This window comes from Haemaphysalis longicornis, unplaced genomic scaffold, assembly GCF_048455015.1.
Source record: "Haemaphysalis longicornis isolate Haplotype H1 unplaced genomic scaffold, Haemaphysalis longicornis Haplotype H1 scaffold_1, whole genome shotgun sequence".
Lineage (NCBI taxonomy): Eukaryota > Metazoa > Arthropoda > Arachnida > Ixodida > Ixodidae > Haemaphysalis > Haemaphysalis longicornis.
In genome coordinates this window covers 183,585,006-183,608,588 of record NW_027526203.1, presented here as the reverse complement: position 1 = coordinate 183,608,588, position 23,583 = coordinate 183,585,006, and the positions used below count along the sequence as shown (strand labels likewise).

Genomic DNA, 23,583 nt, shown 5'->3' with positions numbered 1-23,583 from the left:
TGCTCCTTGTTTTTTTTTTTTTTTTTTTTTTGTCTCGGAAGCCATAGTCTTGAGGGAAATTGACCGCGAGATTATTTGTCGCAGATTGAGGAAACTACACTACGCTCCCGATCTTGTGAGCGTGCTCCACTGGGGAACATAATTTCAGGAAGTAATGCTTAGGCTAATTGGCCGCCCATATGGCTAGAAAAAGGTAGGCTCAATCGAATTTGGCCGGCTGACAAATGTTCACTGTTCCCCTGTTAATGGGTTCATAAATATTTAGTAGTCCAGCTTAATGTGCTGGTTTTCAGGCACCCGCCTAGCTGCAGCTGGCTGTCCGGGTCCTTTTGACTAGATCTTGCTGGTTCTCAAGGTCCGCGTTATCCAGGCATGCCATCCACTCCTCGTAGGAAGGGGCGATCTTTCGATCTTTAGCTCAGTGATCTTAGCTGTATCAAATTTATGTTGAAAGAGGTTCCTCTTGCAGAGACAACGGCAGCTTCGTTTACCTGGCAGATTAATGATCTGGATGATTTGAATATATGACAGAGGCCAACTTATTGGAGGCCAACTTGAGATCCGTGCATCTATTTTTTTTTATTACAGAATGGGGTGCAGCTTGGTTACAGCGAAAAAAAAAAGTCCGTCCAGCCATCCGTAGCGCATGAAATCGCTCCATTACCTCTTTATTCCGCTAGCTGTAAACCTAGCTGCGGAGGCCAAGAAGCACTTAAGACTGTATAGATGTTATGCTGCCTCACAAGTTTCTTGTGAGACTCGCTTACTGGTACAGGCGTTCTTGAAAAGAGAGGTTTCATCTGAGGATACGATCTACGCGTCGGGATAATACGGACTTCCTCGTCGCAAACTAGGGCATGGCCCAGCCCTCACTTGCGGGAGAGTGATGAACCATGAGCGAAGTGTGAAATAAATCGGACCATTATTCGAAGGCACGGCACAGGGGGCGAAGTGCAGCGCTGGGGTTGTATTACCTCGTCGTTCGTCTTCGCGCGCTGTGCGAGCTGCAGCGCGCCCCCTAGAAGCGGTTTTGGTCTGCATGATCGACGTGCGCAGCGTCGATTCGGGACGGGCGGATCGACTTCAGCACGGATCTAAAGTGACGTGCTGTTCGGATGCCTCGCTGCCGCCGGATAAGAGCGCCACTTGCGCATGCGCTGCACGTAATTACGCTCCGCGCGCTTTAGCTGGCTGCTCGCACCCTTCTCGTCCGTGGGAAGAGGTGCTTGCCACCCTGCGGCGCGCTGGTAATGGTCTCCCTTCGATGCACGGGAGCTCGGGGCGTGTGCGGCCGCCGTAGTACATGCTGCCCATAGCTGTAGCAGCGCCCCTTCCTGCAGGCGGGCCGGACGGACCCGTTGAACGGGCACGCACCGGCTGCTTAATAAGTGAGCTCGTTTGGCCCCTCTTTTGTTTACGGCGTACGCCTGTGCATTCGCAGCCGCAGGGGTGCACAAAAGAAGTGTATCGTGGAGGGAAGAAGAGAGCTGCTGTCTACTGCCGCCTATATCATGTTGAAACCTGTCCCGCTGCAGGCGAAAGCGCCAAGCGCATACCGGCCGTCAAATGGTGCGCGGGCTGCTTCTTGTGCCGCCAGTTTGCTTACAAACGCTGTGTTGGTTTTTTTGTGAGGTGTGCATCCTTCTTGAAAGGAACCCGCGTAGTGCGCGAGGCGGAATGTCGTTTAACGGTATTCTACCTCGTGGAACTTTATCCCGCGAAATTCCTCGCGTGTTGCGGAAAAAGTTAAGAAAGGAAAAAGGGAATGAAACACGGGGGTTTTTGGAACTGCGCAGTGAAACAATATGAAAAAATTAGGCCACCTTCGCAATTGAGAGGCGAAGACTGAAAAAAACAGTGGAGCTGGTGGTCTTGACTACCAGCAATAGCAGCAGCCTTACTAAAAGAAAATGATATAATTATGATGCGTTAACGTCTGAAGTGGAGCCCGTTGGTTCCTTCACTCCTAGTCCTCGTATTTTGCGCTGTGTGTTCAGTTATGATGGGCGTGGGTGAAGCTACTGGAAAGCCCATTTAAAATCCCATAGAAAGGCCGAGTTAAAGCTAGCTGATGCCGCCGAGCGCTCGTCGTCCCTCTCAACTAGGAGAACGCCTGCACGTCATACATCAAGTCATCACTAAGCGCAACCAGTCCCCGACGCGCGCCTCCCCACCCCAACACCTGCGCCGCGACACGCACTCCCCACATCTGCTCGTCGGCTCCTTGCCTTCTCACCGCTTCCCCGCACCCTTCTTGGTCTAGCATTTTACTCCTCTCCAGTTTTCTGCGCCTAGTTTCGTGCGACGCCCGGCACGGCTCGCTGCGACGCGCACTCCCTACACCTGCATGTCGGCTCCTCGCCTCCTCCCCTCACACTTCTTGGCCTGGCATTTTCCTCATCTCCGCTTTGCTGCGTCGATTTTTGAGCGACGCCCGGCACGGCTGGAACTCAAACTTGCAACACTAAGTGCACAACACCGAGGTTAATAAAACCTTGCAACACCGAGTGTGCAAGATGATTTTCCAGAAAACAAACTTGGAATGCTGCGTTTGTATGTAAATTCGATAACCTGGGCCCAGTTTGTCCAATACTGGAAGCAGTATTACTGTTGGCGTACTTGTACAATTATTTGACTTTTCGGAAGAGTATGCAAGGTCAGGATCGCGTTCTTATGCACGAGTTGGATCCATAGGTCGGCAAAACAGAAAGAACTCTCTCAAACTCAATCACAATCTTTTTCCTTCAGGATGTACTCACTCAAAATCAAAAAAGCTCATCTGAACTCAAATTACTTGTACTCACTCATCACATACTCATGTGTAATCGTACTCACTTGTACTCAAACTCATTAGTCCCCTCGAGTGCTGGTACTCAATCTGTACTCACTACTCGTACTCAATCTGTGCTCACGAGTACTCAGCTCATCTGTACTCACTTGTACTCATACTCAATCTGTACTTACTCGCCCCCGTACTCAATCCTAGGTGTGCAAAACAGAAGTAACTCACTCAAACGCAATCACATTTTATTCCTTCACGCTGTACTCAAACTCAGACTTAAAAAGCTCGTCTGTACTCAAAAACACTCGTAGTTCACTCATCACATACTCATTTGTAGTCGTACTCTCGTACACGAACTCATCAGTCCGCACGAGTACTCGTACTCAATCTGTACTCACGAGTATTTCTAATCAATATGTACTCACAAGTACTCAACTCATCTGTACTCACTTGTACTCGTACTCAACTGTAATCACGAGTACTCATCCGTACTTGTACTCAATCTGTACTCACATTTACTCGTATACAAAAGTGTTCTGTTAATTTGTTCTTGCAATCAACCACGTGCATCACGCGCTGCTCTAGATCTATGTACTCAGCTAAGCAAGAGCTAGAGAACGCTTCCAGTCCATAGCAATTTGTTCTCCTGGTTCCCTTTTCACCATTTTGTCTAACTGAAACAGGCAAAAGCTTTTGTAGTTACCAATTCTGAAGACCGAGAAAGAGTGACCTCAACGTGCGCTGTACATGCAAGCAGCCTCCCGCACCCCTCCCGTCGAACAATTTGAACGAAGAAAATGCAGCGAGGCATGCTTGCATGCTTGCCCGGGCTTTCACTATAGCAACCCCGTTGCAAGCGGTTGCCGAGAGCGGCAACACCGCGGAAGAGGGAATGGAGCGAGCCGCAGTTGTCCCCCTAACACCTCATTTTCACTTCCTTTAACGGGCGGCACAAAATGCATGGGACTCGTGCACGCACGTCGGGACTAGAGTGCGTAATCAAACTCACAAGTTTGTACTCACGAGTACAGTTCTCATGAGTACTACTCGCAAATGCATGTACTCTGGAGTACATGTACTCGTGAGTACTGTACTCACGAAGTACGTGTACTCGCGAGTAGTACTCATGAACACTGTACTCGCGAGTACATGTGCTTACATCTGTACTCACTCCTCATCGTACTCACTTTTTTCTTGGTCTACTCACTCGAGAGTTCGAGTACAAATGAGTGTACTCAAATGAGTTTTCCCCCTGAACACCTCATTCTAATTCTACCTTCCTTTAGTACTGGGGCGCTGCGAAATGCGCGAGACTGGTTCACGCACGTCGCGGCTCGAGTGCATGATCAAACTCACAAGTTTTACTTGCGAGTACAGCACTCATGAGTACTACTCCCAAGTGCATGTGCTCGTGAGTACATGTACTCGCGAGTACAGTACTCATGAGTACTACTCGTGAATGCATGCACTCGTGAGTACAGTACTCATGAGTACTGTACTCGTGAGTACATGTATTCACATCTGTACTCACTCGTCACTGTACTCATATTTTTTGTATGGGTCCGTACTCACTCATCATCGTAGTCATTTTTTTCTCTGGGTCTGTACTAACGCATCAACGCACTCACTCGTGAGCTTGAGTACAAATGAGTACACTCTAGAGTGAGTACGCCCGCCGATGGCTAGATCTCACGCCGCTGCAAACAGGAGCATCCTGATCCTCACTTCGAATGCGCTCGCAAGTTTGGGAGCGAGATTAAACGCCGCCCTCCCTCGCGAGGGGCGCTGCTCATGTTGGCGTCGAGCGTGATTCCAGTCTTTGTTCCTCTTGAGACTGAACACAACATATCCCTGTCGGGGTAGGAGCGCCACTGCGTGGCGTTCTTCATGTAAATGAGGAGCTAATGAGGGGCAACCGCTTCTTATCAAAACAGGCAGCGATCATAATTTCGCGCCTTAAGCTGCTCACCGTGTTCATCGAAAGCCACTGTCTCTCTCGAACCAAAGCCCGTGTAACGTTTCCAGCTCCACTCGATAGACGTAGCTTTCCCTCTTTGAGTTCGCACCGTTATGATTGGGCCTCGTGGCATCGCTGTGAAAGCGCGGAAGCCTGGGCAGTCAGCTCTTCTTTTTATCATTGTCTATCTCATTGCCTGCAGTTTGTGTTGAAATGGGCACTGTTGTTATTGCCTCTTTTCTTCCTTGGAACACGCCTGCTTCGGCAAACCAGGCTTTCCTTTCGGCCATGCCGTTCGCTTTTCTCCTCCGTCGTGGCAATCTCTTCATCGTCCTTTTAAGCTCCCCCGGTTTGTATCCACCGATCCTCACCGAAGAATTTGTTCGCCCCTTGCATTTCGTTCGACCTGCGTTGCCCGTTCTCCTTGCGCGAGAGGAAATGCAATCTGGACGAACATATTTCCCGAATAAACCGCTCGCTCGTTCTCATCCGGTAATAACATTAGCATTCAGCCGGGCACCGCGTTATCGGCGAAGATGGTGCCGTAGCGAAGAGGAACAAACATGCACCTGAGGCCTCATTTAATGAATCAAGCTGCGCTGATCGACCACCAGCCCGGCTTGTTAGCTGAAGAAAACAACCGGAACGTTTTTCCTAAAAAGTAAAAAAAGTGGACCTGCGTATCTTTTCGAGCTCATTCACTGAGCATACACGTGAGCACGAAAATCGGCCGAGCAGAATGCGCATCGCTCGGCGATTTTCCGGGGGTTGGACTGGAAAAAGAAGTTCGTTTACCACAAGAACAGTTCAGTCGTTCGCACTCGTTCCTTACCCCGTCGCTTGGTTTTCCGGTGGGCTGCTTTGAAAAGCAGCAGCCTGGCCGACGACTCGCGAGCGAACGATGCGGCGGCAATTAACGTCGCTCGTAAAATTACGCGCGCACGGTCCGCACGTTTGCTTGTGTCTTCATTTTCGCCTCCAGATTCCCTCTTCTTTTGGTGAGTGCATACTGTGTCCCCTCATTTACGCCTTACTTATCGTCGGAAAGTTATTTCGCCCCCTTCCCGTATACGCAGCGCTGTAAATTGGGTCGCACCGCCAGGGGTGGCGTAAAGTCGTCGCCCGTTGTCCGGATTCGTTGTTTCTCGCGCTTTTTATTTCTTCCTTACAATTTAGCTTTCCTCCTCCTACTAAGTCGCGAACGAGAGGTGTCATTCTTTGGCCGTAGCTCGGCTATATCGTTGTATTCTGCATAGCGGGTTGGGTCCATCACTTTTCTGTGTACTGTCGAATCAAGGGCAGTTTCCGGTATCAGCGAAGGAATTTTGTAGTTACGGTTTTTGTTACATAAGCTTTGTATGAAGAGGGAGCGAGGAACGGAGTCTGCTAAATTAGTTTATCGGGACCCTTGCGCCTAGGAAAAGCTCGTTTCGCCAATGTAGTTCTGTATATAGGTGGCACCATACTTGGGCGATAGATGTTCCGCACTAAGAAATCTGCGCAGAATTCTTTGTGGCCTACGTCTTCTTCTTGTTCTTCTTTTCCTGGGGTAAACGAAAGAAATTAGTGCCCTTTCACTCTGTGAATAAGGATGACCTGCGAAGCTGAACGCAGTACACGAAATGCACGAAACAAAACACGTTTGTTTGTAATTTGCGATCGAGCAATTTGCACTTCGCCCAATGAATCTTTGAAGGACTCTATAGATTTATTCTAGAGGACAAACATGGAGCTGTCTCTTTCCCTGTCGCATCGTAGGCATGCTACTGTCTACATAACACACCAACCCAATGCGCTGCACCACTGGGGACATCCGAAAGTTCGCTTTGGGGCGTTGGACGTGAACGTTGAAACTTCCCGCCAGCACAACGGATATGTCATCAGTGAGGGAATGAAACCTATATCTGTGCGTGCACGCCCCACCCCTCCTTCCCTCCAATCCCAACTCGTGCCTCATAAACTGGCAACCAGTTATGTGCGCGTGCTTAGAAGTGGAAGGCATCGCCAAAATTGTCGCTTGGAAGCCCTTATATCTGAACAAGAAATATGGCCTCACGTCGACGTTGCTGTTAATTAATGCGGGAGAGATTTCCAGCTGCTCGACGAGCTGGAACTTGCGGTGGAAACGGCGGCGGCAGCGGCTTTTTGTTGTTTTCGCACTCATTCGCGCTTCTGTTCCGGCAGACGCCCCTTCGGTTTCCGCTGTTCTTCCTCCAAGCGAGCGACACGCGTCTGTCCCGTAGAGAGTTAAAACCTGGAAGGATTCGAGCTTTATTCTAGTGGACAAACATGGGGCTGTCTGTTTTCCGTCCCGCGTCGTAGGCATCTCATTGTCTATGTACCACACAAACCCAAACCGTATACCCACTGGACCGCTGACAGGTCGCATTGAGCCGCGAGACTTCCATGTTTAAATTTCCCGCCAGCACAACGCGCATGTCATTGGTAGCGGCATGAAGCCTAGCTGTGCATGCACACCCCCCTGCTTCCACCCCCAATCACAGCACGCATAAGCCGGCAACCGGGGATGGGCGCTTAGTCGTGAAATACACGAGCGAAAATGTCGTGCTGAAAGCCTTTCATGCTGAAAAAGAATTATTCGCTCACGTCGGCGTTCAAGCGGGCAAGTTGTTCTGGGGCGGTATTCTCGAGTTTTGTCCCTTTTGCGTCCCTTTCAAAAGTATCCCTTTTGGCGAGCCCTGATTGGCTAAAAGCAAACAACCGGAATTGACGTAACTCAAGCGCAACAAACCTACTGCCAACGCTTACTGCTTAACCGGAAGTACGTCACGATGAAAGGGACTCAGAAGGGGCGTTTTCAAAAGGGACAGTTACGAGAATACCGCCCCTGGGGACGCCTGATAAGGGCGCTACCGCTGTTATCAGCCGATTGCGCAGTATGTTAAAGAGGCAACGGTGGGGGCGAGCGAAATAAGAGTTGCGAAAGCGGCGTCAGCGGTGGCAAGGAGGAGCGCCGCAGCGGCGCCGAGTAAATCTGGTTCACCGGAATGAAAACTGGGGGGGGGGGGGGGGGGGGGGGGGGGTTAGACATATATACTGCTTCGCAGTAAAAAGAGCGATAGCTATGTACGCGCGCGCACGGCGCACGCACACACACGCACGCGTACACTACGTATACGTAGTGTACGCGTGCGTGTGTGTGCGTGCGTGTGCGCGCGCGTACATAGCTATATACGCACGCGTGCGCCGCCGCTGACCCGGACCCGTGGCCCACGGCACCGCCGCCAGTATAATTGCGTTCAGTGATTCCCGCCTTGTCAGCCCAGTTAACTTCTTTTTTTGCTACAAGAGACAAGCGTACGAAATTACGCAGCAACGACAGGGGTCCGTGGGGTGAATCGGCGGTAATCACCGCCCAACAAACGAACATCACACGGTTCCGCCGTGCAGTCTGCCGGCTTTCTTCCATGACGCAATACCCGAAGGTTGCGCCGCTAATTCCGAGCTGGCGCGCCGGATTCGGCTGCTGCTGCTGCTGCTGCTGCTGCGGCGGTGGCGGCGGGGGTTTCGAATGGAGAGGACAGTGCAAGACTGATGGGGCTGGACAGTGCCGCGTACCAATGCATGGGCGCTGGCCATGGCACGTCGTCATCAACGCGGCGGCCCCCCAACATGTCCTCCCCTTGGCGGTCGATATCGAAAAAAAGGGGAAGAAAGAAAAATACAAGGGCAAAAGCAAAGACGGCAAAAAGCTTCCCCTCCCGCCGCGCTACAACGGCCAGCGCATGCAGCCGGAGCGCAATGAGGATAGAGGCTTCGTACGACGGCGTGAACAGCGCTGCTGCTGTTGTACTTTCCGCCGGTGCATCCAGGAAGTATTCAGGGGCGCAACGTCCATGCGCATGTCGAACTTTCCCTCAATTCGTTTCGCTATGTCGAGTCTGTGCACCTTGTCATATCACGCGTGTATCGAAACGAAAAGCTTTGTCTGTAATCACGATGTTAGGGGCACGTGAAAGCAGTAACTTATCTATGCGTATTTCAGTTCAAGATTAAAGGGAAAAAATCTGCCAGCTTGGCGCGGCTTCTCCCAAATATACTGTGTTCCTTGCGCTGTATACTTGCAGTCGTGACGGCCTTGAGCAGCGAAAATGCCGACATCAATTACGCTTCCCGAATGGGGACTATGTCGCCATGGCAGGGCACGCGGAAAAGGTCAATATTAATGGCTTACGGTACTTCTTGCTTATTTTGGGGGTTCAGCGTGAAATGTTATTGCTATCATGCACGCTATTTAGTTCGCGTATTTTCTCTTTATCCCTCCCTGTATATAGAATTGCATCGTTCGTGATAGCGTAGTGACTGTTCCTCCCGTCTGTGTCCTGCATGCTTTCACACTGGCGCTTACTGTGACCCTCGCCCCTTGAAACTTGATGAAATGCACTGAGCGAAGTCGTTAATTCCAGGAAGGCGAGTCGAGGACTATAGCAAATCGACTGGTGAGGACTAGCGAGTCGAGGACTGCCGGAAATCCATGGATAGTGCATGAACCTGATGTTCAGTCGATAGCCGGATACTCCCACACAACCGTAGTTATTTGACGCTATTTTGTGATCGTTCGAACTTCTCGTCGCTTGGCGTCAGACTCGTCATCCTTGCTGGAATGGATTTGTTGTGTGCTTACCGTTGAGGACCGCGACAGTGCTCGCACGAGACGTCTTTGCTTCGGTTTCATGACCGCAGGCGGCCGCCGCTGTGAACTTGGAGCTCTAGGCTGGCTTTTCAGCGCATACTAACGCGAAGTGGTTGGTCGGTGTCCCTTGATATAATTGCGAATAACAGGGAAGTGGAAAGAAGGGAAATGTGGGAAGAACGACTACTGTCGCAATTTCGGAGGCAGCTTACGCCGACGAAAGTCCGACTACACGTGCGTGCTTTTTTTGTTAAGATTCCTGCTTCAGCCTGTGATTTCCTGTAAGCACTACCAGGGGAATCTCACATTTCCAGAGGATGATGATTCAGGGCTTGTGATTACGAACAGGCTGCATCGGAGAATGCTGAAAATTTTGCGGGATGGGCCTCAAAGCTCTTTACTGATGCCAAGCCGGTATCGCTTACAGTGCGCACACACTCATTCAGTGCCTCTTTAGTCGGGTAGCTGATTTTTTTTCGTCCTTCCATCTCGCGGGTGAAACAGCGTCATGCCCACATCCGGAGCGAACTCACCTTTGCTCCCGCTCATGATGGATAGCGCATCGACGTTACCGGCCGTGAAACAGGGCTCACTCTCTCTCTCTCTCTCCTCTACGCGTGGATTCGCGTCCGGCCTACAATCTGAGCTATAGTTGGAATACGGAAGTGGTGTGCGCCGGAGCCATGCTCAGTTCTGTGATATATTGCTGCGGTCGAGAGCGCTTGAGTCGCCCTTTTACACTATGCGAACCCGTTCGCGGTATGAGTGACTTAACTTCCTGTAACTACTGAAGCCTTTGCGCCGAGCTACAGTTGACCTAGGCGCTTCACGTTAACGGCCTATTTATTAAACAAAGCGGGCTTTGTCCGACACCCCGGGGTATGGTAACCCACATCTCTGCGTGTCGCTTGCGAAGTGCGACACTCATTGCTTGGAAAGTGCGTAAACGAAAACGAATGGTGGTTGGAGGGTAGGGGTGGGGGGCGGCAGAGGAGACGACAGCATGCGTGTTCCAGTATTCGCCAACGTAGTGGTAGCAGGTTGGTTAGATCGGGGCTTAGCACAAGCCGGGAACGCTCCGGCTTTTTATATATAGAAGTCACTTCGTGTGTACTGGGCAGTAGCACCGCGCGAGACTTGCGGGTTGGTCGAGATCGCCTTTTGCGTCTGTAACCCTGTTTTCGCTCAGTTAAATCGGCGTCTTCGTTTCCTCTTCGTCTGTTGCTCAACTTTTTCAGCGACCGTCGGCAGCCTCTGGCTCGCACCAGCCGGTGACGCCGCCAACGCCGTTCGTCTTGACGCGTCAGCGCTGCTTTTTTCTCGCTCGCTGCCGTCCCGCCGTTGTCGTCGCGCTAGCGCTGCGCCAAGGTCTCCCCCCTCGGCGGCAGTCATGGGACTCAGTACGAGCCCTTACAGCGCTGAGATGAAGCCGCATCCATTGCGGTCGTCTTCTCTCCCGCCGGATATAATGCCCATCTGGTCGCGTGCATGACGACGCCTCTTGTGTGCGGCGCCCGTATATCCTCGCTCTTGCCGCCGCTCGTGCGTACGTGTAATACTACAGCTGCTGCTGCGGCCGAGCGCGTGGGCGCCTTTCCCCATTAACAAAATGGCCCTGGAACGGCGAGGCGTCTTAGCGGCGCCGAAGCCCGTGGGCCCGAACTGTTGGCTGGAGATGAGCGCGACTGGGGATTAGCGTGCGGGCTTTATACGCGTGGCCTCGTAGATGGGCTCGTACGTCGCTCACGGACGCCGATAACGCCCCCTCCCGCATGACGTGCCTGTGATTGTGGCCGCCTCCTGGTTTCGGATGGAGAATGCGGCTGTTCCGCGGGGATATCGTGGCTTCGCACACCACTGGACGTGTAAAAGCCTTCGTGCCCGTTTCTGACGCCTCTAGCATTTTTTTTCTGAGCGGAAATCAATCGGCTCGAGATATCATTTGTAGCTGCTTCCTTGACGGTAGTAATATTTTTGGATGTAAACCTTCTATTCACCGTTACTGTGCGTAGAAAATTTAATCAAGAACAGTGCGCCTTGTCTTCCTGCCCCGACTGCCCTCCCTAGCAGCATCCAGTCACACCACTGTATGGATGCTGTACACTGTGTATGACCATTCTCGCTCGCAGGATCCGAATTTATCGTATTCAAAAGCGCTGCCGGGAAGGCACATGCTGCGGAGCACGCAGTGGGGCATACGATTTTGGACATTCGTGGCCGCATTGCAGCTAATGAATTTAGGGTTTAAGACGTTGAAGCGACACCCGCTCTTACGATTTCGAGGCGAAAGTCGATTCTACAGTGTGTGGACACCGACGAACCCCGACATCATATTTGGTGTCGCTTTCGTGAAAACCGATTTCTGCTTATGGTGACCGTACGATTAAGAAAAAAACCCGCCTTCCGCAAGAGAGTGCACAAAATGTATGTAGGAAAAAAGCTTCCTCAACTACACTGGTGCACAGTTCATGTATGTTAACATTATTGAGCACGACGGGAACCTTGGACACATCTGAAGCAAAATGAAACTACATAACCAGGGGTAGTAATGCTCTTTTATGCAAAGATACACATCGTATTTATTGTCACGAAAACAAGACAGAACTAGCGCATTTGCGTTAAAAAAATGACATGCATGACGTTGCAAGTATATGCGTAGCCCGTTCGTCTAAGAACACATCTGATCGAGCTCTCGAGGGCGCGTTGCGTGTGAGAGCTGTGTTGTTGTTGGCGCCGCCTGTTGCGTGGACCGGTGTGTGGCAGAAGTGTACTGACGCCTTCCTCTTCACTCTTTCGCAGCTTCGGCAAGCGGTCCGGAGGCACGGGCCGCCGAATGAACGAATGCCTCATCCTGGAGCCCTCCGAGATGGTCGTGGTGAGTACTCCCTTCATCCCGCTTCGGGCAACTCGCCCGCGCGCGTTGGTAGCCGATTTTTTTTATCACGCGCTGAAGGCGAAGCGGGCAACTTTCCCCAAAGTGCCGCGTGTCTTCGTTGAGGGGGAAAAGCCCGCGGTGAAAGGCGCAAGTACTTCGCAGCTGTCCTGCGGAGTCGTTGCGCACCGACCCCTCGGCAGGCGCAAGCGCCGCTCCCAAAGTGCACCGCTTAGGCCTCTTGGTGTCGAGGAAGCGTCTGACAGGCTTCCAAGGGGCTCGGATGTGGGACACTGGCGGAGCGGTGTTCGCGCTACCACAATCGCTTGTCGCTCCGCATCTGGCGGGCGATCCCGCCTGGACGTGCTCGCGCGAAGCCAAATGGGCCGCGGGAGGCTTCTGCGTGGGCCGCCTGCGATGACCTGCTTCGCTGGGCGTGAGAAGGCCCAGTGCGTCACCCTCGGTGTGTGTGTGTGCGCGCCTTTCCCTCAGGCCGCGCCCAAAGGTGCGCCCAGGTTCACGCCGTTGCCAAGGCCACGGAGCCTACTACGGCACGTGTGAGTCACGTTACGTCGCCTTGGCGTGGTCGCTTCACCTGGCTGCTCGCTCCGGTGCGCGTGTCCGCGGGATGATCGCATCCACCCGGTTCGGGCTTATGGCAGCGCGCCTGCTTCAGAACATATTTTTGTCCAAACGCAGTTGTATTACATAAGGCCACTCACCCTCACCCTGAACTAGTAAACACCTAGTTTCGGCGCGGTACTTTCACGCGGGCTGGTTCGTGAGTCGAGAGGGTCGCGCACTGGTTGCCTAGGATGTACTTGTTACTTGTGTAAAGAAAAACAGCTTGAAGAGCAGGGAAAGGTGGTGTGGTGAGTGAAAAGAAATGTGCACCATAGCGAAATTTGTTGGTGTAGGGGGCTCGATGCTTACCCTTATCAAGAGATGCAGTCACTCCCTTAATTCAACTGTCCATTTTTCTTGTTTTCTCTTTCTGGGGTAGCTGTTATTAGGAAAAGACATAAGACATTCTATCATTGAGATGTCCTCTCTCTCTCTCTCTCTCTCTCTCTCTCTCTCTCTCTCTCTCTCTCTCTCTCTCTCTCTCTCTCTCTCTCTCTCTCTCTCTCTCTCTCTCTCTCTCTCTCTCTCTCTCTCTCTCTCTCTCTCTCTCTCTCTCTCTCTCTCTCTAAAACCGAAAGATTAAGTGTTTAAAAACCGACTTGTCTAGGGCAAATCCGCAAAATATAGCGATAGATTTGGGTAAATGGAAATAGTAACACCCACCTGACTGCAAACACAACGCCTGTGCTTTTTATGGTACTGTTTTATCTTCAATACTTCTTTTGTTGGAAGACGGAGAAATGGTTGTGTAGGGGCTGACTGTGCATGAGCTCATTTCTTCGTGATATTTTTCGCCCACTGGTGAGGTGGTGAAGTGAATTACTAGGAGAATGACTTGGAATACTGGTATGCTATAGAGGGGGCTACAATTCTTACATATGTGGACAGAATAACGCGGTAGAGCCTGCTGCTGCAGCGCGAACTTTCTTGCAAACAACCAAATAAAGCACTCTACACCGCGTTCCAATTATTTGCTCTAAAGGAATTCTTTCGCGGATCAGTTTCCCGGAAATTGATTTTCTCGAATAACGTATTGGCGGCGCATTTCTCTCGGCAGATTTCTGGTTACCGTACTTGGCGCCGTTCATCGTATATCGCACGGACCGGAGTAATACTGTGGCGGTTCTGGCGGCTGCTACATGTTGGCAAGCATTTTGCCGAAGTCTGTGATAACCTTTTCTTTGAAACTGCTCCTACCAGACTGAGGGAAGAAGGGGAGCGCTTCGGGCAGAGTTGCGCGGGCGTTTGTCCCCAGCGCTTCCGGGCTCCGGTACTCGTTGTCAGAATTGCTTTGCCCAGGAACCGCATCCGAAACACCGCGTGCGTGGGCGTCGTGCTGCCTGCAGTACGGGTATTTCAACAGCTGATGTAATGTGGCAGGGATGCCAGCCAAACGCGTGCCCGTCAAATAATTGATCACACCGCAGCAGAGGAGAATACAGGTTGGGGTCCGTCGTTAGCCGAACGGATGCACTTAATCGAGACGGGACGATGCCGAGTGTGTGTTCTTGTCCCTGCGGGGCCGTAAGACGCATCCTCCGCACAGCGAGGTTAAGCGGAGAGTGCGTGCAAGATCTGTTGCGCAACGCGTAGGAGCGGGTGTCCTTTATTACCCGGCGCATTACCCGGCTCCTTTGTACTCGCGCGCCTGTGCTTACAGCGGTGGCAAGCCTCTTCGTGAAATCCGGTGTTGCAGACACCGGAAAAAGAAAAACTGCGAGCCTGTTCACCGCCCGCGTCTGTAAAGTGTGGCCTTCGATACGGAGAATGTTAGTAACAGAAATTTTGCCAATAATAATGTGAAGTCAGAAGGCTCAGAGTGAGTGGCGACGTTGTTAAACGTATGCAGAGAACCGGGAAGAAGATAGAAGCGAACATGCTCGCATGAAACTTTAGGAGGTGACGTAGTTGGGCAGGCTTTGACCTTGCGGGCATACATTCCAACGTGCGCGCAGTGATGTTTCACGTCCTAAAACTCCCTTTTATGGGCACATGATTTCCCATTTCTCCATGGGGCGATCTTGCGAATTCGCTGTCCAGTTCCCAGCTGTCCAATGTAGCCGTTTTGTTTTGTTTTCTTTGTAAGGGTTCTTGCAAACGTTTGCTAGCAAAATATGACTAGAATTGCGTGTTCGAAATTAACTACGGGGCATCAATTAACGTTCATTGATCAGAATACACGTTTCACATTGGCGAAATGTAACTCATAGGTATGGTCATTGTGAAGTGAAATAGTGCAGGCTCTGTAAAGGGGCAAAATGTTATATCTTAGTGGGCTGCTGGAAATATACCAATTTCGCTCTATCTTCGAACCATAAAAATCACACAATGACTTGATGCCGTGAGACTACTCGACGTTTATTTGAGCGCGCAAAGAAACGCGTTTTTGGACTGAGGAAATAGCGGATAATTCACGGGCTGTTGGCGGTAAGCATTGGGGTAATTGACGTGTTCAATTGCTGAAAAGTAAATGCAATAAAAAATACACTTTTGAACAAAACGTAAAACTTTCTGCAGAAAACGAGGAAATATTTTCAGGCGACAAATGAGGATGGACTAAACAAGATGTCTTACACCGCGAGCTGGAAAAATTGTTGCACTATATACAGTTTAGGGGTGGATAAAAACGAATTCATGAGTACAAGCGCCCCAAAAGCCCGCACATACTAACCACTTCATCTCAGGGTGTACGATAAAAATGGGCTCGAACAAATAAGTAGATAAACGATTGTATTGAAGGGGAGAATTTATTAGTACCATTTAACTAAAAAAATGAAGCATGCCACTATTCTCAAGCCTAACGCTACAGGACCCGACTGGAAACCTCTCTGCAAACTAACAGGGGTGTTTTTTAGCCTAACTTTAGGCCCCAAATTTTATGAGATGGGGAAATTTTGCTTGCGAGGAACAGCGCTAAATGCTGGCTGCGCGAGTGCGGAAAGGAATTGGGGAACATTCAGCCGTTTTATTAAAATGCGAAGTGTGCCCCCGAATGTAAGGTTGGCGACTATCTTATTTAACTCCCTCTGACTTGCGCATAAGGGAGACGTAGGTGTATAGCTAGATATATAGAAACTTTATTAGTCACGGTATGGTGGGTACGAGTCAGCCGCCTCGGTCCAGGCAGCCGCTGAGGGCTCTGATGATGTTGTTCTTTGAGATTCGCCGCAACAGCCAGCCCCTCTCTGGTGCCAACTGTGTGGCTGTGTAGGGTTTAGGGTGCAGTCCTACGGAATGTAATAAGGTGCTGTTCACGACTTTGCCTTGCAACCACTATCTTCAATAATGCTCCCCTAACATTTTTTCTTGATTGGCTTCCGGTTTTGCAGTTTTGGAGGCTTTCTTGGACGTACGTTTCGTGACACTTGACTGCTGTCTTTCTTAAGATTTCTTTTTTTTTTCTCTACGAAGACTGAACGCAAGTTTTCCGTTCGGAAACAGGCTTAAAGGTGCCGGTGAGGGTGACCTACTTTGAATTTGGCGCTTGGGGAAATCATTAGAGAACAAAAAAAAAAAAAAACTTCATCAGCTATGTTCTTTTCCTTATTGGCTGCATTCACCTAACGAGTTATATGTTGTAGGGGTATCACATCACATCCTATTAACATTTGATTGCTGAAAATGAAGTGGTCTCGTTACAACTCGATGACGTTTTTTTTTAATTGGCTGCCATTCACCGCTCAACATTCGCGAGTCGTAGGGCTCGCGAATTCGGCGGCTATTTACCGTGGCAGTGGTGTTGAGTAGTAAGAGCAGCATTCAGGGCGGGCCAGTCTTCCATGACTTGATCAACTGCTCAAAAAGAGGCACACAAAGCTCGAATATCGAACCAACTTTATTTGTGCCTGCTCGCATGTCCAAACGGTGCCTACTGGGAGCAGTTACGAGCCACGTGACGCCGCCGCCAGAAGAGTCCCTTCTTTGTCGGTGAGGGCCAGCGAGGTGGAGCTAACACACTTGTCACCCAGTCTACCAATCGCCTCGGCTTCCATTAATTCACGAGCAAGCTGTATCCTGCCACGGGACGCGATCGTGCTGTGATTAAAAACAGGTTTGCAGCCGCAAGGTTGACGGTGGGTCGCCCAGAAACCGCTTGTGCCATTGTTAACGTTGTTGCTGCGCTCGCGTAACCGGTCATTAAGGCAACGCCCAGTTTGCACGATCTGTGTCGTCTCGCACGAGAGTGGTAGGCTGCACCACACCACACGCTCGTAACGTAACATTGATTAACTTACCGGTGCCTCTTAGTGCAGCTCTCAGGCGGGGTGGCATTCGGATCGGTCAGCATGCATAGCTTCGCAAGCTTACTGGGAGCAGAAAAAAAAAAAAAAGCATTTTCACATTTGACCTCTGCGTGGTCCTCTTTCTTCAAATTGCAAGAAATGCCGTGCGAGCGCTAATTTTGGAGCGCTTGCCGAAAGGGAAGTCGGCAGCCGGCTGTTGTGCGCTGAGGCGCTGCCCTTCAAACGCGTTCCGTGAGGGACACTAGCAATAAAGTGGACTGCCATATTCTATTTCACTGTGCGAGCACTGCATTCGGATACCGGGCCTCTGTTTATAGCGCTCGGTTTGTTGCTGAAAACTTGCGCCCAGCGCGATTTTTAAAGGTCGTTTTTTTTTTAACAAAAGCGCACAGTGCCCCTCTTGATAACCCTGGAATGTTCTGACGTCTGCAGTAAAATCGGTTTGTTAGCTTGCGGCTCGTACGACCAACAGTGTGTCTGTCGCCGAAAAGGAGGCGAAGGTCAAGGAAGCGAACAGCGTCTTCCACTGGTAACTCATGTGCGGTCTGAAGAGGAACCATGCTCCGTCTAATCGGGGCCGACGTATTTGTAGCTTCAGACATGAAGCGATTTGAAGGGCGATCAGTTAGAACTGGGAAATTATTCAGGTACCTAAGAAAGTAACCTTAAATGCCATAGCCCCTTGCAAGTTCAGATATTATGGGCTAAGCGAGCTAAAAATGGATCTCGAAGGAAGGCAACGCAGGAGGCGGTACAAACGACGCTTTCTGTAAATATAGTTGTTTCAAGTGATAAAAGTTAGGAGTAAGACAGAACTGTATAGGTTCTACAAGCTGACAGCAAGACATAACAGCCTCGTTTTGTAAGGAGTCAGCGCCGTGCTCATCAGTACAGTGCTCGATTACAAGACAGCAGGCTTCCGTGTTGCCATAAATAATAGCGATAGGTAACGTCATCAGATGAGGCCTGGAGCTGGCCGTTCGAACGATACTTCGAAAACACAAGCACAGAACCGAAGTTGCTAACGAGAAATAGCTCCCTGGCAAGTATAAGAGCTGCGCTTAGCCTGCAGAAACCCGCGACGGCTTTAAGCCAAGCATCATTCTCTGTCACGCGTGACGGCACACCGGGCTTATAAGTTTTGTATCTGCAGAAAACCTGAAGCTGATCCCGCGTAGTTCTCTTAAAAGACCGCGCAAAGACGTAAGCTGGATCACCTTCAGGTGGGAGGCCCAGAAGGGAGCTCGGTCATCATAGTGAGGGCCATGAGTTGAAAACCCGGCCGCCACTGGCCGAGGTAAGCCGAGTAAAGATGGGCAATTGATTTAAAAAAAAAAATCACAGCTTAGCTTTCGCTCGCGGCGCGCACGCGCGCACACATTCGGTTTCTCTGCCTTCGGTTCGATGGCTCGATAACATGTTTTGATTAGTGTGCACTTATGATTTTTTTTAATTGGCATGGCCTCTGCATGGCTGGGCGCAGGAAATTCTGGAAGCATTGCCCAGTTAATTTGTGAGGAAGCATTCGCATCTCTTGGTAACGTTGGGGCCGCCCGTGAACTAAGAGGTTCTCCGTTGGTGAGGAATGAGGCGATCCTTTTCTCGCACGGACCTGATCAGGCCGTTGTCTTAAGCCGGCCGTGAGAGAAATCGCCTGGCGTTCTTTCCCGTTCCGCGAATTTTGTACAAACATTAGAGCTGCCGGCACAGCGGAGGCGCGGATCGAGCCGGAACATTTTCGTAAGTAGCCGAGTTTTCTTTTAAATTCAGGGAAAGAAGTTTTCCGTTTGGTGATTGTCCGTCGGTCCCCGGGGTCCAAAAGTGGCTTGGAGTCCTTATATTTATTTACAGCTCACCGTGTTGTCAATAGGACCGTAAAATGCTTTTATTTGGTCCACGCGTGCGCCGATGCGACACCAAGAGAAACGTTGCGGCCGGCCGTACACAGCAGACTGTAACCACCCGTTCCCGCAAAAGGAAGGGAGAGGGACAAAGAGAGGCGATCATGTACGGGTTGGTTACGCCATCGTTTGTTCCCGGCAGTTGTGCGCCGGGCTCTAACGCGCCCTATTGTTCTTCGGCCTGAGCGGGGCTGGACAAACGGAACGCACTCGACCACGTCATTTCCCGAAGTCCGTCGATGGTGAGGCTTCTTCGGCCGCTTCCGACGCAGCCCTGCATGCCCGGCTTTGTGACGCCGCGGCGTAAACAGTCGCGCCCAGGCGCCGGACCCATTGTGTTGTACGGTCCACTTCCCGGAAAAATGGAACTCCATAATAAGTGCGCTGGGCGCTGGGCTCGGTTTCTCGGTGGCAGGGGTCGATGAATGGCCGATCTCACAATGGCGAGGCCCCTAGTTGTTAATTATAATAATGATGATGAGGATGATGATAACAAGGAAAACCACATTGATACCGTTGGGCTGCTAAGTCTCATTGGGATGCTCGTGTAAAGCGCGGTAACGTGCGTGTAATGGCCCAATGTGGTCGTCATGAACAGAACATTAGTGGTCGGCGCAGATACGCTCGTAGTTAAATACCTTGTGTGATGCGTTCACCCCGTTATATTTTACACTCGTTCCCATATTCTTATAGCGCCGCAAAACCTAAACCTCCTTGAAAGGAATGAGGGCAGCCAATGCGCCTGTCACGCGGCTGATTCAAAACCACTTTCGTTTTAATTCGTCAAATCTATGAGCTATTTTTGTGGTGTTCACTGTTCCTCTGTAGAAACCGGTTAACATATTTTATTAGAATGTGTGGCCTACGTCGCACCAAGATCCGTTTTTTTTTTTTAAGATATTGAACGCCTAGATCAAAGGCCGGTAACTTTGAAGACTATCCTAGGATCATGGACTTTCCTTTCAAAGCAGTGTCAGGCTCTAAAAAGTTTGTTTTCTTAATTGGATGACATTGGTCACATTTCAACATTGTGAATTCTGGGGCACAATCTACAAAATGGTCCGTCAAACACGTCAAGCCACTCCATTTTTTTATTATTATTATTATTCTTTCTGCCCACCTCTTTCTAGGGCCTGTTTTCCCTACATCCCCGTCTCCTAGCAAAGAAGCATGTAGGCGATTGCAAACGCCGGCAAAACTCTTTGCTTTTTCAATAAAGAGCCTTCTCTCTCTCTCTCTCTCTCTCTCTCTCTCTCTCTCTCTCTCTCTCTCTCTCTCTCTCTCTCTCTCTCTCTCTCTCTCTCTCTCTCTCTCTCTCTCTCTCTCTCTCTCTCTCTCTCTCTCTCTCTCTCTCTCTCTCTCTCTCTCTCTCTCTCTCTCTCTCTCTCTCTCTCTCTCTCACTCGCGAGTGCGGGCTAACTTAATTCTGCTACTACAGTTTAAACGGAGTTGCCTTACCTGAATGAACATTTATTGCTTTCACATGGCAAAAGCATCAGTCCGGCAACCCGAACGAACCGAAGAAGGCCTTTATGGATCACAGTCGAAAGAGCGCTGGGTATAGGCGCCAGTCGTATTGGCCTGCGCTAACCGTAAATCTCGGCAAACGCTGTCCCAAAAGTTCGCGACGTTCGCCCGCCGTTGGTGTCACCTAAATCGGGCACTGCCCCCCATAAGCAGCGCAGGTTGGTTCGCACACGAATACAGTCGTCGTAGTGACCGAGACAGTTCAAAGTGTGCCTGGAATTGATGAGGTTTGTTACATCACCCTGTGAAGCTGTTGCGAGATGTTGGCATGCTTACTTAAGAAGGATGACCTTTGGCCCTGAACGCTGAGCAGAGGGAATTATTGATGTTCCGGGAATTATTATTGATGAGCAGAGGGAATTACTGATATAGAGTACAGAGTGCGCATGAGGCGGTGGATAAAGTATCCTAAAACGTGCTATTTTCGCAACTTTTTTTTTCCTTGAGGCAAAAATAAGCAAGGAAAAAGAAGAGCGAGGAACTAATGGCAAGGTTATTTTTCGACTTCTGGCTTATCTCGCCCACGCAGTGGCAGAGCCGCACCCTTTCCTTATTATTTTCCTTATTATTCCTGAGGGCAGCTGCTGCTGCACTCAGGAACACTGTAGACATAACAACCGTACCATATACAGACCTCAAGCCACACATAAGACAACACTTGCGTAGAACATGGCAAACACACTGGGATGAACAGACAGACAACAAACTACATGTAATAAAGCCACACTTGGGACGGTACACATCTGACTCACACAACAGACACACGGAAGTCGCCTTGGGTAGGCTGCGGATAGGGCACACCCATGCGACGCACTCGTATCTGCTGACGGGATCTTCTAGACCCCAGTGCAGCAGGTGCGGAGAGGCCCTATCCGTAGTGCACATACTAATCACATGCAAGGCACTTCACACAACACGACACAAACACTTCAGAGAACTCTACAGACAGCATATTCCCCTACATCCATCGTTTTTTCTAGGTGACGAAGCCACTGTTTCCGTGAAACGTGTGTTTGAGTATTTGTCAGAAGTCAAGTTTTTAAACCTCATTTCCTATCGCGCATCATGAAATCTGGCCCTATACACCAGCCATGCTCATTGTAGTTTTGTGACTTTACTTTTGTTTTTGCTGATTTTACTTGGTATTTAAGGTTTCACCCCTATCATCGACTATTGTTTTGGCGCTCTTTGCCCCAGTTGGCCTTGCGCCATAAACATCCAACGATCATCATCCTTATTATTTTCAGCAGACTTCGTTTCAGCTGCATATTTTTGTCATACCGTTATTTGCAATTTCCATTGTACCCATTCGCGCGTTATTTTTAGCGCAACATCTCGTTCTCTTTTTTTTTACATGTAAAGGCGAATGTTCTGCGGAATCGGTAATGTTCGTAAGCTATCTCCGGCTACTGGCCCGATATTTCCTTTCATGGGCGGGGCACTGCAGTGGTAAATGAATATTTCAACTCTACTCGCCGAGATGTAAGGCGTACCGGCTGGCATGCCGCGGTGTCGGGTGCACGCCCTTTCCTGGCGAAGAGAAAAGAAACCGACACCCGCACGATGATCCACCATTTAGCCCACCCGTGCAAATGTTCCCCTGTGGTTTCCTTGACGTCTGATGGCTTGTGGCTTGCTTTGTTTACTTGCCGTCTGGTCGATCGGTTCTCGTGTGCGCCGTGTCCTAGCGTGTTGTGCGTCCACGGCGTCCATCGATGCGTTGTCGCGGTGGCCGGGTGAGCCGGAAATGAGTTTCTGTCTTCGCCCATTCGTGGCCCGCACGTGTTGTCCCGGCGGCGTGCTTTGCACGTTACCTCAAAGCGGCGAAGGACGCGTGTTCGCGGTGCTGGTGGAAACGAGCCTTTAAAAGACGCCCCGTCGACGCCGCCAGTGCGTTCATGACGTTTGCCTGCGGGACCTTCCCAACGCTTCTATATTTCATTATTTTTTCGCTTTGTTTTGTAGGGAAAGTTCATTTTCGTTTCCGGTTCTTGCCGTTTAGGTCCTTTGTCGAGCCGCAAGCTAGCGCATACTGTTGTGATCGGGGCGCGTTGGTATGGGCCGTGCGCGTATTCATACTCGCAATTCCTGGCCTCTACTTCGAGCAAATTTTATTTTTGTTTGTTCGTATGAGCTGCAAACGGCAGGAAACATTTGTTTTTTTTTTTCAACATATTTTGCTTGTCTGGGTTGAATGTCATGGAAGCATCCCGAGGTCATCAACGAAAGAGAAGAAAGATTGCAGAGTTAGTTCCACTTTTGAAAGAATTCACGCTTATATCGCGCGAAATGAGCTAGAACGCCAATTAATTAGAGGTCCACTCTCGCTACGCATATCTGTGTAACCACAAACCATATTCGTGATTTTTTTTCTTTGAAAGCGTGTATACCGTATCTCCTCTAATTTTCTGATACAACGATAGGCCCTAAAGCAACTAAGTGGAATAAAAAATTAAGAAGCTATATTCTCTAATGATCTCGTAATTGCGTACTTCGTCGAGACGCGTAATTAGTGTGGCTCTCAGGGTTTAGTCGGAACCGCAAGCTGTATCAGGTAACCTGAAACGCGGTGCAAATAATTGGCCATTGTTACCGTAGGAGCCGGTGTGCTCCTGAACCCCCTCCCTCGCAGACGCACTTACTACACCAAATTATGTTCGGGCTTTGCTAACGCTCCACTCCCAGCCTTCTCACAAATCTGCTCGAGGTATATCAACTGGCCATTGCAGGGCAGCCAGTCCCCAACGTCCCGCAACTGCGGGTGTTGGGTCTCACAATACCCAAAAACGGCTCTGGACTGCACACAATTTCCCCTCTGCATAAAACCCTGTCGCAACTGATGCACCTTCTGCAACGCATCTCCCACCGCTGTCGAGGCCTTAACGAGCACGATACCCTACAGATAGTGCAAGCTTTGCTTATTAGCCGCATTACCTACGGAACCCCGTACCTCGCTCTGAAAACAACAGAAAAGGCTCGGCTCAACACAATCATTCGCCAAGCGTACAAAACTGCGCTTGGC

The 23,583-nt window shown here is 50.3% G+C and overlaps 1 protein-coding gene across 6 annotated transcripts in view; it reads left to right on the top strand.

The window, feature by feature from the left end:
• Positions 1-23,583, top strand: part of LOC144139959 (rap guanine nucleotide exchange factor 2-like) — a 583,152-nt gene that overhangs the window by 366,988 nt on the left and 192,581 nt on the right. For 5 of the 6 annotated variants that reach the window (XM_077672185.1, XM_077672182.1, XM_077672201.1 and 2 more), the window contains one exon: positions 12,193-12,268. In XM_077672185.1, the coding sequence (XP_077528311.1) occupies positions 12,193-12,268 (76 nt within the window). Of the gene's footprint in view, positions 1-5,619; positions 5,738-12,192; positions 12,269-23,583 lie in introns of those variants that run through there. The other variant, XM_077672204.1, reaches the window with a different exon arrangement.